The sequence below is a fragment of the Melanotaenia boesemani genome, chromosome 10 (genome assembly GCF_017639745.1).
Source record: "Melanotaenia boesemani isolate fMelBoe1 chromosome 10, fMelBoe1.pri, whole genome shotgun sequence".
NCBI classification, from domain to species: Eukaryota; Metazoa; Chordata; class Actinopteri; order Atheriniformes; family Melanotaeniidae; genus Melanotaenia; species Melanotaenia boesemani.
This window is the reverse complement of record NC_055691.1, coordinates 12,227,328-12,243,764: the sequence shown is the minus strand read 5'-3', so window position 1 is coordinate 12,243,764 and position 16,437 is coordinate 12,227,328. Positions and strand designations below refer to the sequence as shown.

The window sequence follows — 16,437 nt, the reverse complement described above, 5'->3', positions numbered from 1 at the left end:
TGAAAGAAAAAAGCATAAAAATATTTTTATTCATTCATTTTTTATCTGAAATGGCCTTCTGCTCGGTTGTGCCTCTTCTTCCTCCTTCATCTTCCTTTCCTCTTCTCTTTCCTTTCCTCTTCCTCCTCTTCTCTTCTTCCTCACTGGTGAAGTGGAATTGGTGAGCCACCTTGTGGTGAGATGAGGTCACTGCACCACCACACCCAGCAGAGGAGGCCATGTTGATGAAGAGGAGAGCAGAGGAGGAAGGAGCAACCGTTACATAAGTTAATATCTATCAGATAGATAGATAGATAGATAGATAGATAGATAGATAGATAGATAGATAGATAGATAGATAGATAGATAGATAGATGGGAGGAAGGGAATACTGACAGCAGTCATTTTAAAGGCTGAACGTCTCTGGTTTCTATGGCAACAGCTTCCCACTGCCATATCGCCCTCTGCTGCTCCCAGTTAAAACCAAAAGAAATGTTGTTAAAAATCGCATGTGTGTTCCAATCTGTGGATGTTTAGAGCAAAACATGGTTTTTGGCTTTTGCTTCCTTCCATAAGGCACTTTGTAATAATCCTCATTTAATCCAGTTTGTTTTAATCCAAGTCCTGGTAGAAGCTGAGTTACAGCAGCATGGCTGATTACTGGTTCTGGACTGGACTCCTGACCTGAACAAGCAGGACCCCGTATGGTTGGACACCTGGACACGTGTTTGCAGGAATAACGGGCCCCCATTACCTGGCATGGCAATGTGTTGGGAGAAGGACGGGGAACATTCCAGAACTGATGATACAGAACTTAAAAACATGTTTGATTCATTTAGTTTATTATATATTTATTCAAGTATTTAATCAAAATGACTCAAACTTATTTCAGGCTCATTTGTTGGAAAAGCAATGACATAAAAACAGGAAAGAAGCAGTTCAGAGCCCAGCAAGACTGCTTGGTCCTCATCATTGCTGAGACACTTTTTATAGAAAATACACGTTGTTTCATTTTCTTTAGACATTTATTTGAATGTAGGGTCACAGTGGGGCCCCAGGTACACCTGGACAGGTTGCTGGTCCACCACTGGGCCAACAAAAAGACAAAGAATCTGTCACGCTCTCACAATCCATCCAGCAACCGATGAGCAGATCAACCATGGATGTGTTCATCTGTAAGAAAACAAACTTTATCTTTACATCTTCATGTATAAGAAAGAAAAAGACTGAGGAATTTCTTAGTTCAACAAGAAGCAGGAACCATGTGGTAAGGCTTCCACCAGGGGGCAGCAAAGTCAGGCTCTTTAGATATAATATTATAAATATATGATATATATTAAACAAATGAAAAATATATCTAAATATATAAAATACATGTTTTATATATTATATTTTCATAGTTTAATATTTATATTTTACTAACTGGTGGTTGCAACAAGACGGCGCTCATATAAGTGAAGCGCTTCAATTCCACTTGTCAGAGGAAAAGTAAAAATCTGATATATAACTGTAAAGTTTGTCCTAAAATGTGTTTGTTCATAGAAAGTCATTACTATAGTTGCACATGGTATTTACATTTAAAATACGTCTGTAATAAAAACTTTCCAGGACAAAGTTAAATATGACGCATGAGGACACTGGGACAATATAAAATATATTACCACACATGCGGAATAAAAGTGAGTCAACTTGCAAAGACTAGAGAGCAGAGTGGAAGACAGACTGCAGGACAGACTGGAGCACAGACTGGAGAAAGGACTGAAGGACAGACCAGAGAACAGACTGGAGGACAGGCGGGAGGAAAGCCTGGAGAACAGACTGGAGGACAGGCTGAAGGGCAGACAGGCGGAAGGACTGGAGGAGATACTGCAGGACAGACTGGAAGACAGACTACAAAACAGACTAGTGAACTGGCAGGAGAAAAGACTGCAGGACAGACTGGAGGACCGACTGAAGGTCAAACTCAAGGACAGACTGGAGGACAGACTGAAGGACAGACTGGAGGAAAGGTTACAGGACAGGCTATAGGACTGACTTAAGAACAGACTGGAGGATATGTTGGAGAACAGACTAAAGGACAGATTGGAGGACAGAATAGAGAACTGGCTGAAGGGCAGACTGGAGGACAGGCTGGAGAACAGACTGGAAGGCAGATTGGAGGACAGACTAGAGAACTGACTAGAGGACAGAGTGGAGAACAGACTAGAAGACAGGCAGGAGAACAGACTGGAGGACAGACTGAAGAAAAGGCTTGAAGATAGACTGGAGGACAGACTAGAGGACAGACTGGAGGACAGGCTACAGGACAGGCTGGAGGACAGACTGGAGGACAGGATGCAGGATAGGCTTGATGACAGAAAGACTGGAGGGCAGGATGCAGGATAGGCTGGAGCACAGACAGGAGGACAGACCACAGGAAAGGCTTGAGAACAGTACAGGTTGAAGGACAGGCAGGTGGAAACCTTGGAGGACAGACTGAAGGACATACTGAAGGATAGATTGCAGGACAGCCTGGAGGACAGACTGCAGGACAGACTGGAGGACAGACTAGAGGACAGGCTTGAGAATAGACTGGAGGTCAGACTAGAGAACAGACTGGAGGATAGAATGGAGAACAGGCTGGTGGACAGGCTTGAGAACAGGCTGCAGGACAGACAGGTGGAAAGACTGGAGGACATACTAGAGAACAGACTGGAGGACTAGCTTCAGGACAGGCAGGAGAACAAATAGGTGGACAGACTGGAGTACAGGCTGGAGGACAGACTGAAGAACAAGATCGAGGACAGACTGGAGGACAGACTGCAGGACAGGCTGTAGGAAAGACTGGAGAACAGGCTGGAGGACAGGGTGGAGGACAGAAAGACTGAAGGACAGAATGGAGGACAGGCTACAGGACAGGCTGGAGGACAGACTGGAGGACAGGATGCAGGATAGGCTTGATGACAGAAAGACTGGAGGGCAGGATGCAGGATAGGCTGGAGGACAGGCTGGAGGACAGAATAGACAACAGACTGGAGGACAGATTGCAGGACACGCTGCAGGACATGCTGGAGGACAAACTGAAGGACAGACTCGAGGACATGCTGGAGGACAGACTGGAGCACAGACAGGAGGACAGACCACAGGAAAGGCTTGAGAACAGTACAGGTTGAAGGACAGGCAGGTGGAAACCTTGGAGGACAGACTGAAGGACATACTGAAGGATAGATTGCAGGACAGCCTGGAGGATAGACTGCAGGACAGACTGGAGGACAGACTAGAGGACAGGCTTGAGAATAGACTGGAGGTCAGACTAGAGAACAGACTGGAGGATAGAATGGAGAACAGGCTGGTGGACAGGCTTGAGAACAGGCTGCAGGACAGACTGGAGGACAGGCTGGAGGACAGACTGGAGAATAGGCTTGAGAACAGACTGGAGGACAGGTTGCAGGACAGACAGGCGGAAAGACTGGAGGACATACTAGAGAACAGACTGGAGGGCAGAGTGGAGGACTAGCTGTAGGGCAGGCAGGAGAACAAATAGGTGGAAAGATTGGAGAACAGGCTGGAGGACAGACTGGAGGACAGGCTAGAGAACAAACAGGAGGACAAGCTGCAGGACAGGGTAGAGGACAGGCTGGAGAACAAATAGGTGGACAGACTGGAGTACAGGCTGGAGGACAGACTGGATGACAGGCTACGTGACAGGCTACATGACAGGCTGAAGGGCAGACTGGAGGACAGGCTACACGACAGGTTGGAAGACAGGCTTGAGAACAGACTGAAGGACAGTCTGCAGGACAGACAGGTGGAAAGACTGGAGGACATACTAGAGAACAGACTGGCGGGCAGACTGAAGAACAAGCTGCAGGACAGGCTGGAGGACAGGCTTGAGAACAAATAGGTGGACAGACTGGAGGACAGGCTAGAGAACATACTGGAGGACGAGCTGGAGGACAGGCTGGACAACAGACTGAAGGACCAACTGGAGGACAGACAGAAGGACAGACTGGCGAACAGGATGCAGGATATGCTGAAGGACAGAAAGCCTGAAGGATAGACTGGTGGACAGGCTGGAGAACAGACTAGACAACAGACTGGAGAAAAGACAGGGGGACAGATAGCAGGACATGCTGCAGGACAGACTGGAGGACAGACAGACTGAAGGACAGGCTGCAATACAGATTTGAGGACAGGCTTCAGGACATACTGGAGGACAGGTAGAGGACAGGCTGGAGAACAGACTGGAGGAAAGGTTACTGGACAGGCTGCAGGACCGACTGAAGGACAGGCTGGAGGACAGGCTGGAGAACAGACTAGTGGACAGGCTGGAGGACAGGCTGGAGAACAGACTGGAGGACAGGCTGGAGGACAGACTAGAGAGCTGACTGAAGGACAGACTGGAGAACAGACTAGTGGACAGGCTGGAGGACCGACTGAAGGAAAGACTGGAGGACAGGCTGGAGGACAGGGTGGAGGACAGAAAGACTGAAGGACATACTGGAGGACAGGTAGAGGACAGGCTGGAGAACAGACTGGAGGAAAGGTTACTGGACAGGCTGCAGGACCGACTGAAGGACAGACTGGAGGATAGATTGGAGGACAGACTAGAGAACTGACTACTGACTAGAGGACAGACTGGAGAACATGTTGAAAACAGGCTGGAGAACATACTGTAGGACAGGCTGGAGGATAGACCGGAGCACAGGCTGAAAGGGCAGACTGAAGAACAGACTGTAGGACAGACTGAAGAACGGGCTAGAAGACAGGCTGGAGAACAGACTGGAGGATAGATTGGAAGACAGACTAGAGAACTTACTTCTGACTAGAGGACAGATTGGAGAACATGTTAAAAACAGGCTGGAGAACATACTGTAGGACAGACTGAAGGACAGACTGGAGCACAGGCTGGAGGACAGACTGCAGGAAAGGCTTGAGAACAGAAAGACTGAAGAACAGGCTGTAGGACAGACTGAAGAACAGGCTAGAAGACAGGCTGGAGAACAGACTGGAGGATAGATTGGAAGACAGACTAGAGAACTTACTTCTGACTAGAGGACAGACTGGAGAACATATTAAAACAGGCTGGAGAACATACTGTAGGACAGACTGAAGGACAGACTGGAGCACAGGCTGGAGGACAGACTGCAGGAAAGGCTTGAGAACAGAAAGACTGAAGGACAGTCTGTAGGACAGGCTGCAGGACAGGCTGGAGGACAGACTCGAGGATAGATTGCAGGACAGGCTGCAGGACAGACTGGAGGACAAAAATACTGGTGGACACGCTGCAGGACATGCTGGAGGACAGACTCAAGGATAGATTGCAGGACAGGCTGCAGGACAGACTGGAGGACAAAAATACTGGTGGACACGCTGCAGGACATGCTGGAGGACAGACAGACTGAAGGACAGACTGGAGGACAGACTGCAAGACAGATTGTAGGACAGGCTGCAGGACATACTGGAGGACAGACTAGCGGACAGGGTAGAAGACAGACTGTTATAAGTTATCAGCATTAACTTCATGTTTCTACATAACACTGGATATTAGTACATTCAGTAAAGCTCTACTGGACCACCGAGGTTCTGCTGGACCACCGAACCTCTGCTGGACCACTGAGGTTCTGCTGGACCACCGAGCCTCTGCTGGACCACTGAGGTTCTGCTGGACCACCGAGGATCTGCTGGACTACCAAGGCTCTGCTGGACCAGCAATTTTTACATCCAAACTAAGAGGTGGACTGTTCATATTGTCATGCTTTTCTGGATGTTGCTCACCAAACAGCTGCTTACAGTTTCACCACAGCAGCGTTCAACGCTCAACGAGCAGGACTGCCAAGCACCGCCCTTAATTCTGCACGATGGCGTCTAAGCTCATCCTGGTGAAACAGTGATGATGTAGTTCAAGAAGATGAACCATAAAAACAAGTAAAAAATGTTCCTCAACTCACAGTGTTCAATGTTTGCAAAACACCTTCCTGAGGCTGTAAAAAAACAAAAAAAACAAACGAAAAAAAAAACTGTGAAATCTGAGTGGAAAGCCAAACCCTAAAACCAACAATAACTGTAAAATGAAACAAATATCTAAATATCCAGATGAAGAAAAACAAACAAATGCAAACACAGAAGCTTGTGTCTGATGCGGTTTGTCTTAACGGGCTGTGCAGGAAGGTCTGGGATGCAGACTGGAATATGATGTTTTCCCGAACCTGGAATATAAACCTGTTTGAATGCGTTTCACACCTGCTGTTAGACTTTCTGAGGCAATAATCAGGAGCTTCAGACTTTGTTGCTCAGTGCTGACTTTCTGCTTTTATCTGTTAACATTGTCCACAAGGACATTTCTTTCTCAGAAACTTCTACCAAAACAACATTCCTTTATACTGTTATCGTCCCCATACAAGCAAGCATAGGACAAATGAAAAATGCACAAAAAAACTCGGATGTTGTCGTACATTTAATTATCCAGTCAAATCTAACTTTATTTATAAAGCACTTTAAAACAACCACAGTGGAGAAAGTGCTGTACAGAAGAATAGAAACAGTAGAGAAATTTAATCAAAGCATTAAAAACAATAAAACCTGATAAATAAAACAGATTAAAATATAAAATCATAGAGTGAAAAAGCCAGAGGACAGGTGAATTTTAAGAAGAGCTCAAAGACCCAGGAGGAGGCCTGTCTGAGGTCGGTCCTTCCAATCTAGGACCAGAAGAAGAAGCAAGGTACTTTTCCTTCCTGTTTGCCTAAATACTGAATGAGTGGGAGTGGGTTCAGGTTTTTTTTCTTCCATAAAAACATAGTAAACATGCAAACAGGAGTCAGACATCAGCCAGTCACAGCACTGCTGCAGACCTGACCCCTCATCCTTCTCATCAGATCCTCATGCCACCATGTCTGTGTGGGGTTATTTCTGACCCCCCCTCCACCTCCTCAGCAGGCAGACAAACATACAGACAGCAGACAGACCGGCGGACCATAACACTGTAACTGATACTCTGAAATACTGGACCATGCGTCATTCCAAATGAGTCTCTCGGCCACGGGATCCCGCCGTCTGACCAGGAATAAACACACACACACACGCCTCCAGGCGCCTCCACTGTACTCCGTGTGTTAACAGTTAGCAGTTCTGGGATGTCTGGCTGGAGGAGGAGGCTGATTCTCCGGCGCTGATGTAAGCAGACCTGCAGAGTTGGGCCACAATGAGCCCACGTGCAGCTCTCTTTACAGACGCTGATAATCATTTAATCCAAAGCAGTGATTCTGTTTTTATTTTCCACCACCAGGAGACTGAAAATGACTCCAGACATGTTGTTTCTGCTTCACTTCTACATTCTTGCTTTCTTTCTAGTTGCAGAAACTTGCAGACACTGCATCTGGATAAAGGATGAGAAGTCCCTTTGTTCCTGTTCACCTCATTCTGCTACAACCACATGAAGGAGGCGCACAGCGTCGTCTGGAGTCAGCTGCAACATCACCGTCTTCCTCTTATTGATACTATTTAAATATTGATGAGGCCACTTCTACCTCAGTAGCAGTATCTCCTCAACTAGAGTACTGAGCCCAGATGGTGGTTTATGTCTTGGAATAACAACGAGGAGGTGATACCAGACCACTTTCCCTCTGTTCACTGTAAAGATCTAGGGAAGAAAACGTCCATCAGGAACAGAACCAGAGAGGAAAATCTCCATCGGGACCGGAACCAGAGAAGAAAACATCCATGAGATGACAGGAAAGAAGTCAACAAGCAGCATACCTGTAATCCAGAGAGACCTGCTGCAGAACTAAAGGAAAGGATAAAGCTGGATTTCTGGAGAACTATTCCTGGAAAGTCTTTCAAGGACCTTGTAGAACAATTTCTGGAAGGTCCTTCATGGGACACCACTAGTGGAAACTAAACCCTGATTTCAGTCTGTACAGCCTCCAGGTCCTCTAAGAGGGTTCAGACGGGGATGAAGAACAAAGCTGCTCAGACCTTTAAACTCCTGAGAACTGGACCCACTCTGGATTTATTTTTATATCACATATTATCTTTATATTTATGTTTGAACATATTTTAATAAATCACTGCCATTATTTCTTGTTATTAATATAAACATATTACCGTGACTATGTAAATTAAGTTTGAGCTTCTTGAAGATGAGGATCTGCTCTGTGTTTTCCTAATTCAACACTCATCCATTATTCATGTGACTGAAACCGACTCTGCACATCACTGAAGAAGCATTTATTCTGGAGCTGAAGTAAATTTAGAAGCACAGAAAAGATGTCAGACTCTAAAATCCAAACATGATCCTGAGCGCGCTCAGATGAAACCTTTCAGCTAAATTATTTTAGGACATGAGATCAACTGGGAAGCAGCACGATGCCTTCACCGTCCTGTCTTTATTTCTAATGACTATGGTTCAGATCCCGGTACAGTTCAGGTCTCACAGTACAGGTGGATACGGTTTACGTCCCGTCACAGTACAGGTGGATACGGTTCAGGTCTCAGGTCCTGGCACAGTACAGGTGGGTACGGTTCAGGTCCCAGGTCCCGTCACAGTACAGGTAGGTGCGGTTTACGTCCCGTCACAGTACAGGTGGATACGGTTCAGGTCTCAGGTCCCGGCACAGTACAGGTGGATACGGTTCAGGTCTCAGGTCCCGGCACAGTACAGGTGGGTACGGTTCAGGTCCCACAAAACTGAACCAAACAATTTCTCCTTCCTGTTCTTGGTTCTGGACATGATAGAGGTTTTCCTTCCCGGTTCTGGTTCTGATGGAGGTTTCCCTTCCAAATTCTGGTTCTGCTGGAGGTTTCCCTTCCCGGTTCTGGTTCTGATAGAGGTTTTTCTTCCTGGTTCTGGTTCTGATGGAGGTTTTCCATCCCGGTTCTGGACCTGATGGAGGTTTTCCTTCCTGGCTCTGGTTCTGATTGAGTTTTCCTTCCTGGTTCTGGTTTTGATGGAGGTTTTCCTTTCTGGTTCTGGTCCTGGTGGAGGTTTTTGTCTCCTAGTCTCCCGGTGCAGCTCATGATGGAGGACTCTGATGTGATTGGTTGGTTTTCATATCTCAGTAATTATTGGAGCATCTCTGAAACCAAACATGAAAGTTTTAGGGAGAAACTTCGTGTCCATCGTGGCGCGTCAAGACGAGACCAGACAGCCTGTCAGAACCAATCACCATGGCAACCACAGACTTCCTGATTAATTAATGAACCTTTAACGACATGTACTGTTAATCACCCGTGCACTCATTGGCCTGCAAAACACACACACACACACACACACGCACGCACGCACGCACACACACACACACACACAGAGGCCAGCTCTGTTTCAGTGGAGGACGGTTTCTGAGACATTTGACACAGTGTCATAAAGGGAGCGTTTCTTTCCATAAACCGGACTCTGAGCAGATGCCGGACCCCCAAGGCCCCCGGGCCACCCCAGAGGGCCTTGTTAGTCACGATTAAAACACTGAGCCTCTCTTCCTGAACACGAGTAGGCCGTAAGATTTCTGCTGGAACTGTGTTGAGTTCAAAGACATTGTCAGGAATCAGAAGTTTTTTCTGCACTGCTTGCTCTGCTCTGACATGCGGTGTGTGTTCTCTTGGTGTTCCCAAGGCTCTCCGGGTGTGTTTGGATCAAAGTGCTACAGAGATTAAAGGGGAGTGGGTCATCTAACGAGGCTTTAATCTCACACACACACACACGGTTTGAACCTGCTGGTTCTTGTTATGATTTAATTAAAATGTGTGTGAGATTTATGAGCTTGTTTTTATCTGCATGCTTGTTACATAATCAGACTTTTCATCATCGTGCTGCCATCATCGTCTCAGCTGTCATTCTGACAGGTTTCCACAACTTTTCTACATGTCGGAAACTTCCACATTTTACTTCTCAGCAGTGAAACATTTTCTTTACTTCAAGCATCACAATTAAACTGGTCTCATCACATGGTGATGTAACTATATATATATATATATATATATATATATATATACATATATAATTGTGATGGACAGGAAACTGCTTCCAAAGGACAATGAGAAACTTTGTTTTTGATTATTTTTCTACCTGAAGCTAGCTGCAGGTAGCGTCTGGGTAAAGTGAAGGGAGCTAATTCTGAAGCTAGCTGTTGCTTCAACCAGGAGTAATCACCTCTACTCCGCCTTCCCATGTTGGTGTTGAGGTGGAAAGTTTAGCAACTGTTTCTGTTGGACTTTTCACCGATAGTGGAGGCAACAGACCAGATCAGCTTGGTTTCCAAACCCTCATAAATGTTGCTTCAGGAGGAAAAGGACCAGGTGGAAAGATGACGTAATAAATGGTTTCGCTATTGCTGAAAATTTCTGTGGGTGCAGTGTTTAGCTCACGTAGTAGCATAGCAGCCGCTAGCCTATATAAATGTACCCAACCCAGGGTTGATCCCGACGTCTCTCTGACCCACTTTTGCATCTACCTGCTGGACAATGTATGTATATATATATATATATATATATATATATATACATACAAACACACACATACTTCATGGATTGCAACCAATGTATATAGCCTGTATGTATGTATGTGTGTGTGGTTGACTGCATTTTATGAAGTTAACATTTTTAAGATTGCAAATTTAGTTTAACAATATTTTTTTCTTAAATTCTCATCTCCACTTTATTTTTTTCTTTCTTCTTTTTTTAAAGAAAGATAAAAAGAAGAAGAAGAAAAAAAATAATAATGATCTAATTTACATGTGCCAACCAGCCAACCATTTCCTGATTTGGGGCCCTGCTACCCCCCCAAATCAAAAATGTGTTGGATTCATCTCTGCATGTGCTATTTTACAGTAATAAAAAGATCCAGTGCAACAGCACCGAGTTTACCAACTTTATTTATTTTTCATAGTTTTCCACTGCTGCAAAAAAGTTGATCATCAGGAGTAGAAATATTAGCCTGCAGCCGTTTCTATGGCAACGCAACCTTGTTTGTTTATTTACTGAAGCATGTTAGGATTATTTTAATATTTATCTTTGAAAAAAATAGGCCGGTTTTCCCCGCCTCCCTCTCTTTCACTTCTCACATAAGGTTCTTATAAAGTCGATGCGGTCCGTACGGGGCGCATGCGCGGTAGCAGCCCTGAGTAGTGTGTAGTATTATTATTATTATTATTGTGAATGGGGCGGGGGTGGGGGTGCTTGGGTGGGGTGAGGGCGGTATTTTGGGTATACAGTCACGGGAGAGACTTGACGGAGCCAGGAAGTAGACTGCCGACGCCTTCAGGTGCTTTCCAAACCGTCGGAATTTTGTGCTTGCAAAGCGTCGCCAAGAAAAACAGAGATAGGAGGTGTGAGGGTTTATCTGCAAGAAACACGAGAAGGAAAAAAAAATCCTAAAAGTTATTAGTTTTTATGGCTTCTACTTTGTTTTAAACCTATTCAAACAAAACACGGTTTAAAGACGCAGCAGTTTTTATGTGTCCGCCTAATTTTTGGTTAATGATCAGACTGAGATGGATTCTAGAAAATATTTCTGACTAAATAAGCACAAAACACCACGAAACAACAGGCTGAAGTAAATCCACCAAAGGGGATAAATTTGCGCCATTTGAAACAGGAGTAATGTGCGGCAGGGCTGAGGAGGAGGTCCTGAAAGTTGCAGGTAGACCTGAGAGCGCTCAGATCAGGCGCGGAAGGAGGACGGGGAGGGGGGGCACGGTCCCAATGAGCTTTATCTGCCGCAGCAGGTCACGTCACGCGAGCCATTTGGAGCCGAGGAGACCCAGAGCGCGCAGGAGCCGCAACCATCAGAGGAGGAGGATCATCAGTCCGGGAGGCCAACAGCGAGGAGCTCCTCACGGAGAAGCAGAAGAGAGAGAAAGAGAGAGAGGAAAAAAAAAAAAAAAAAAATCAACCCACAGAGACACGGAAGAGGAGCCGAGTGAAGGACGGACGGCTGCGCGCGCTCTGTTTTCAACTTTTTCACTCCGCGGAATCCAAAGAAGAGGCTCGAGCTGCCGCACGGTGCCGGTGAAGATGCCGCGGGTGGTCCCGGACCAGAGGAGCAAGTTCGAGAACGAGGAGTTTTTCCGCAAGTTGAGCAGAGAATGTGAGGTGAGTGTGCACGCGGCGGAAATAAAGACTGAAGGCTGGTTGGAAGAGAGGCGCGCGCCGGCCGACGGAACCGAGACCAGAACTTCACCCCATCTCCAGGACTTCAAGGAAAACCGAGAAGATTCAGTTAATTTCACTTTTAAAACGGATTTTTATTTCTTATCTTCATTTTTAAACTTTTAGTTTTTCTTTTACTTTTCCTGATTTTACTCCAGTTTAAATAAAGTTTACGTTTTTATTATTATTATTCTTTTTTTTTTTAGTAAAAACAAATAAAGGTTAAATCAGATTTCTCGACGCGCTGACAAACACCAGCGTCACTCTCAGCTGATTTGTGCGCCAAATCAAACCCAGAATTCCCATTAACCGTTTTTTTCTGCGCAGATTAAATACACCGGCTTCAGGGACCGACCGCACGAGGAGAGACAGGCCCGCTTCCAGAACGCCTGCAGGGACGGACGGTCCGAGGTGGTGAGTACACACGCTCTTCATCATGCAGAGGAAGAGGAGGCGTTAATATGTGGCGTTAATAAGTGAGGATTATATGACAAAAAGCGAGAGGAAGGCGGTGTGCGCGTGCTCGCGGGGATAAGGTCATCCATCTTCCTTTTACCAGATGAAGCTTTAAGTTGTGAGTTTGAATCAGAAATTATGAGGCCATTAATGGGATTCCCATCCATACACTGCGCGCGTGTGTGTGTATCAGGAAGTAGATGTGTTATGCAAACCCACCAGACTTCGCTTCTTCCTTCTGTCTCGGTGTGCTGCAGCTGCACCCATCCTGCTCTCAGAGGCCCGCCGTCAACACGTAACCATACATGAGCTTCAGGGTCATGTCGGGTCCTTAGGGGCCATAATTCAGGGCCTAGAATTGGTCACTGCAAGGACAAACCCGCCTGTCAGGTGGAGATGTGCAGTGAAGTCATGATTTCTAAAATTATTCTTCATAAATGTGAAGGTCTTGTTTGTTTAGTTGATTGGATGGAGGTGATGGAAAAGTCCTGATCCAGGATCATTTCTCTCATTATGAACTGGAAATAATGGCAGTGACTTACTAAAATATGTTCAAACATAAATATAAAGATAATATATGTGAGATAAAAATAAATAAGGGCTGCACTGTGGTGTGGTGGTTAGCACCGCAGCCTCACAGCAAGAAGGTCGCTGGGCCGAGTCTCGGCTGGGGGTAGGTTTGAACCGTGAGGGCCGTGGAGTTTGTATATTCTCCCCGTGTCCTGCGATGGAGTGGTGAACTGTCCAGGGTGTGCCCTGCCTCTCACCTGTTAAGCCTGGGATAGGCTCCAGCTTACCCGTGACCCATAATGGACTAAGCGGTTCAGAGAATGAATGAATGAATAAAAATAAATCCAGAGTGGGTCTAGTTCTCAGGAGTTTAAAGGTCTGAGCAGCTTTGTTCTTCATCCCAGTCTGAACCCTCTTAGACCCTTCAGACTGAAACCAGGGTTTAGTTTCCCTTAGTGGTGTCCCATGAAAGACCTTCAAGGAATAGTTCTACAGGGTCCTTGAAGGACTTTCCAGGAATAGTTCTCCAGTCTCCTTGAATGACTTTCCAGGAGCAGTTCTGAGGAGAACTGTGTCAGACTGTCTGGTCTTTGCTTGTTTTACAGATGAAACTAAAGAAATGGGAACAAATGATGCGTCTTTGTGACAAAGAGCCTGAAGATCCAGTTTAAACCAACATATGTTATGTCGATACAAGTCTGGTTCCTCCCGCGAGTTAGGAACCTTTTATCCTGAAGGACCTCAGAGGTCCTTCAGAAGGATGGAGAACTGTTGATCCAGATCACTTTAGAAGATCATAACAAAGGCCAGGTTCACACTGCAGGCTGAAGTGACCCAAATTTGATCTTTTTGCCCCTATGCGACCTGTATCCGATCTTTTCATAACAACACAGATCCAATTTTTTTTCAAATGCAACCCAGGCCACTTGGAAATGTAGTCCTAAAATCTGATATGTATCTGATCTTTTTCCACGCGACCTCAGTCTGAACGGCCAGGTCGCATTAATCCGACCTACACTTCGGATTAATGCTCTTCATTAATAAACTGCTTATCTGTAAAGGCTCACATTTACAGGTAGGTGGTAGCTAGCTAGCTAGCTAGTGTTAATGAGTGTTAAGAGAACGAAGCTGAATGCGAGACGTCCATTTTATCAGTAATTCGCCTCAGAAATGATGACGATGATGAGGAGACGTTCAGATGTTCCTGATTCCTTAGAACACCGGAGCAGGAAACTCCTCCTGCTTCTTCCCCAGCTGCTTCTTTCCCCTTGCTTCTCCTCCTTCTGCTTCTCCTTCTCCTGCTTCTCCTCCTCCTGCGTCTCCTCCTCCTGCTCCTGGAGAGATACAACGTAATGTAATTACACGTAAACATGACAATAAGATGAATAAGGTTTTATTTATCTTATTCTAGGCTGCTTGGTTTTATAGTAAAGGACAGAATATAACGAGGTCAAGAGGAAGGGAATCCTGGATTACTACTGCCTTGATCTGATGGAAAATAGAAAAAACCCAACGAAAATATTTGAACATAAAATAGTTTATATGAAAAATATAGAAAATATTAATTGAGTAATTATAGAAAAAATAAATTTGATATTCTAGGGGTGGCAGAGGTTGATGTTGGGTGTTGGGGCGCCCTTCTAATATAATGGTTGGGGAAACTCTCGGTTTCTTGAGAGCAGGTTCCTGGTTCAGTTGTTGGAAGAATCACCATCATCATCACCATCATAATCATCATCATCATCAGCAACACCATCAGCCTTACCATCATCAGCATCGTTGTCATCATCATCGTCATGGTCATCAGCATCACCATCATCATTATCAGTGTCATTATGATCAGCTTCAGCGTCATTTTCATCGTCATCATCATCATCATCATCATTAGCAACACCATCAGCCTTACCATCATCAGCATCATCATCATCACTATCAGCATCATCATCATTGTCATCAGCATCACCATCACCACCATCATCATCATCATTATCATCATCAGTATCATTATGATTAGCATCAGCATCATCATTATCACTATTATCAGCATCATCATCATTATCGTCGTCATCATCATTACCATCATCATCTTAGTCATCACAAGCATCATCACCATCAGCATCATCGTTATCATCATCATCATCAGCTTCATCATTTTCATTATCATCATCGTCGTCATCATCAGCATTGTTGTCATCATTGCCATCATCATCGTCATCAGCATCATCATTGTAATCATCACTATCATCATCAGCATCATTATCATCATCATCAACGTCATTATCATCGTCATCAGCATTACCATCATTAGCATCATCATAACTATCATCAGCATCATCATCATTGTCATCAGCATCACCATCATTATCATCATAATCATCATCAGTATCATTATGATCAGCATCATTATCATCATCATCAGCATCACCATCATCAGCATCATCATCACCATCACCATCATTATCAGCAGCAGCATCATCATTATCATCCTCGTCATCATCACCATCATTAGCATCATCATCATTGTCATCGTCATCATCAGCATCCTCATCATCATCAGTGTCATCATTATCATCATCAGCGTCATCATTATCATCAGCAGCATCATCATCAGCGTCATTGTCATCATCAGCATCATCATCGTCATCATCATCAGCAACATCATTGTTTTCATCACCATCATCATCATTATCATCACCTTCATCATTATCGTCATAATTATCGTCAACGTCATCAGCAGCATCATCAGCAGCAGCATCATCACATCAGTACCATCATTGTGATCATCAGCTTCATCGTCAGCAACATCATCATCGTCATCATCATTGTCATCGTCATCAGCAGCAGCATCATTATCAGCATCATCATTGTCATCATCATCAGCGTCATCATCAGCAGCATCATCATCATCATCGTTATCATCATTGTCATTGTCATCGTCATCAGCAGCAGCATCATAATCAGCATCATCATCTCCGTCATCATGATCATAATCATCATAATTATCGTCAGCGTCATCGTTAACGTCAGCGTCATCGTCATCATCACCATCATCATCAGCATCATCATTGTCATCATCATTGTCATCATCATTGTCATCGTCATCAGCAGCAGCATCATTATCAGCATCATCATCAGCATCATCATCAGCATCATCATCGGTATCATCATTGTCATCGTCATCAGCAGCAGCAGCATAATCAGCATCATCATCTCCGTCATCATGATCGTAATCATAATTATCGTCAGCGTCATCGTTAACGTCAGCGTCATCGTCATCATCACCATCACCATCATCATCAGCATCATCATTGTCATCATCACTATCATCCTCATCATCAGTGTCATCGTCATCATCATCAGCACCATTAT

General features: G+C 45.0%; 1 protein-coding gene across 4 annotated transcripts in view; it reads left to right on the top strand.

Moving 5' to 3' along the window:
• The first annotated feature begins 11,505 nt into the window (after positions 1-11,505).
• cbfb (core-binding factor subunit beta) overlaps positions 11,506-16,437 on the top strand; it is a 45,690-nt gene continuing 40,758 nt past the window's right edge. Inside the window, exons 1-2 of one of the 4 annotated variants that reach the window (XM_041996125.1) lie at positions 11,506-12,045; positions 12,430-12,516. In XM_041996125.1, coding sequence (XP_041852059.1) covers positions 11,554-12,045; positions 12,430-12,516 — 579 coding nt within the window. In that variant the 5' untranslated portion in view covers positions 11,506-11,553. The remainder of the gene's footprint in view (positions 12,046-12,429; positions 12,517-16,437) is intronic. The other 3 variants (XM_041996124.1, XM_041996127.1, XM_041996126.1) reach the window with 3 other exon arrangements.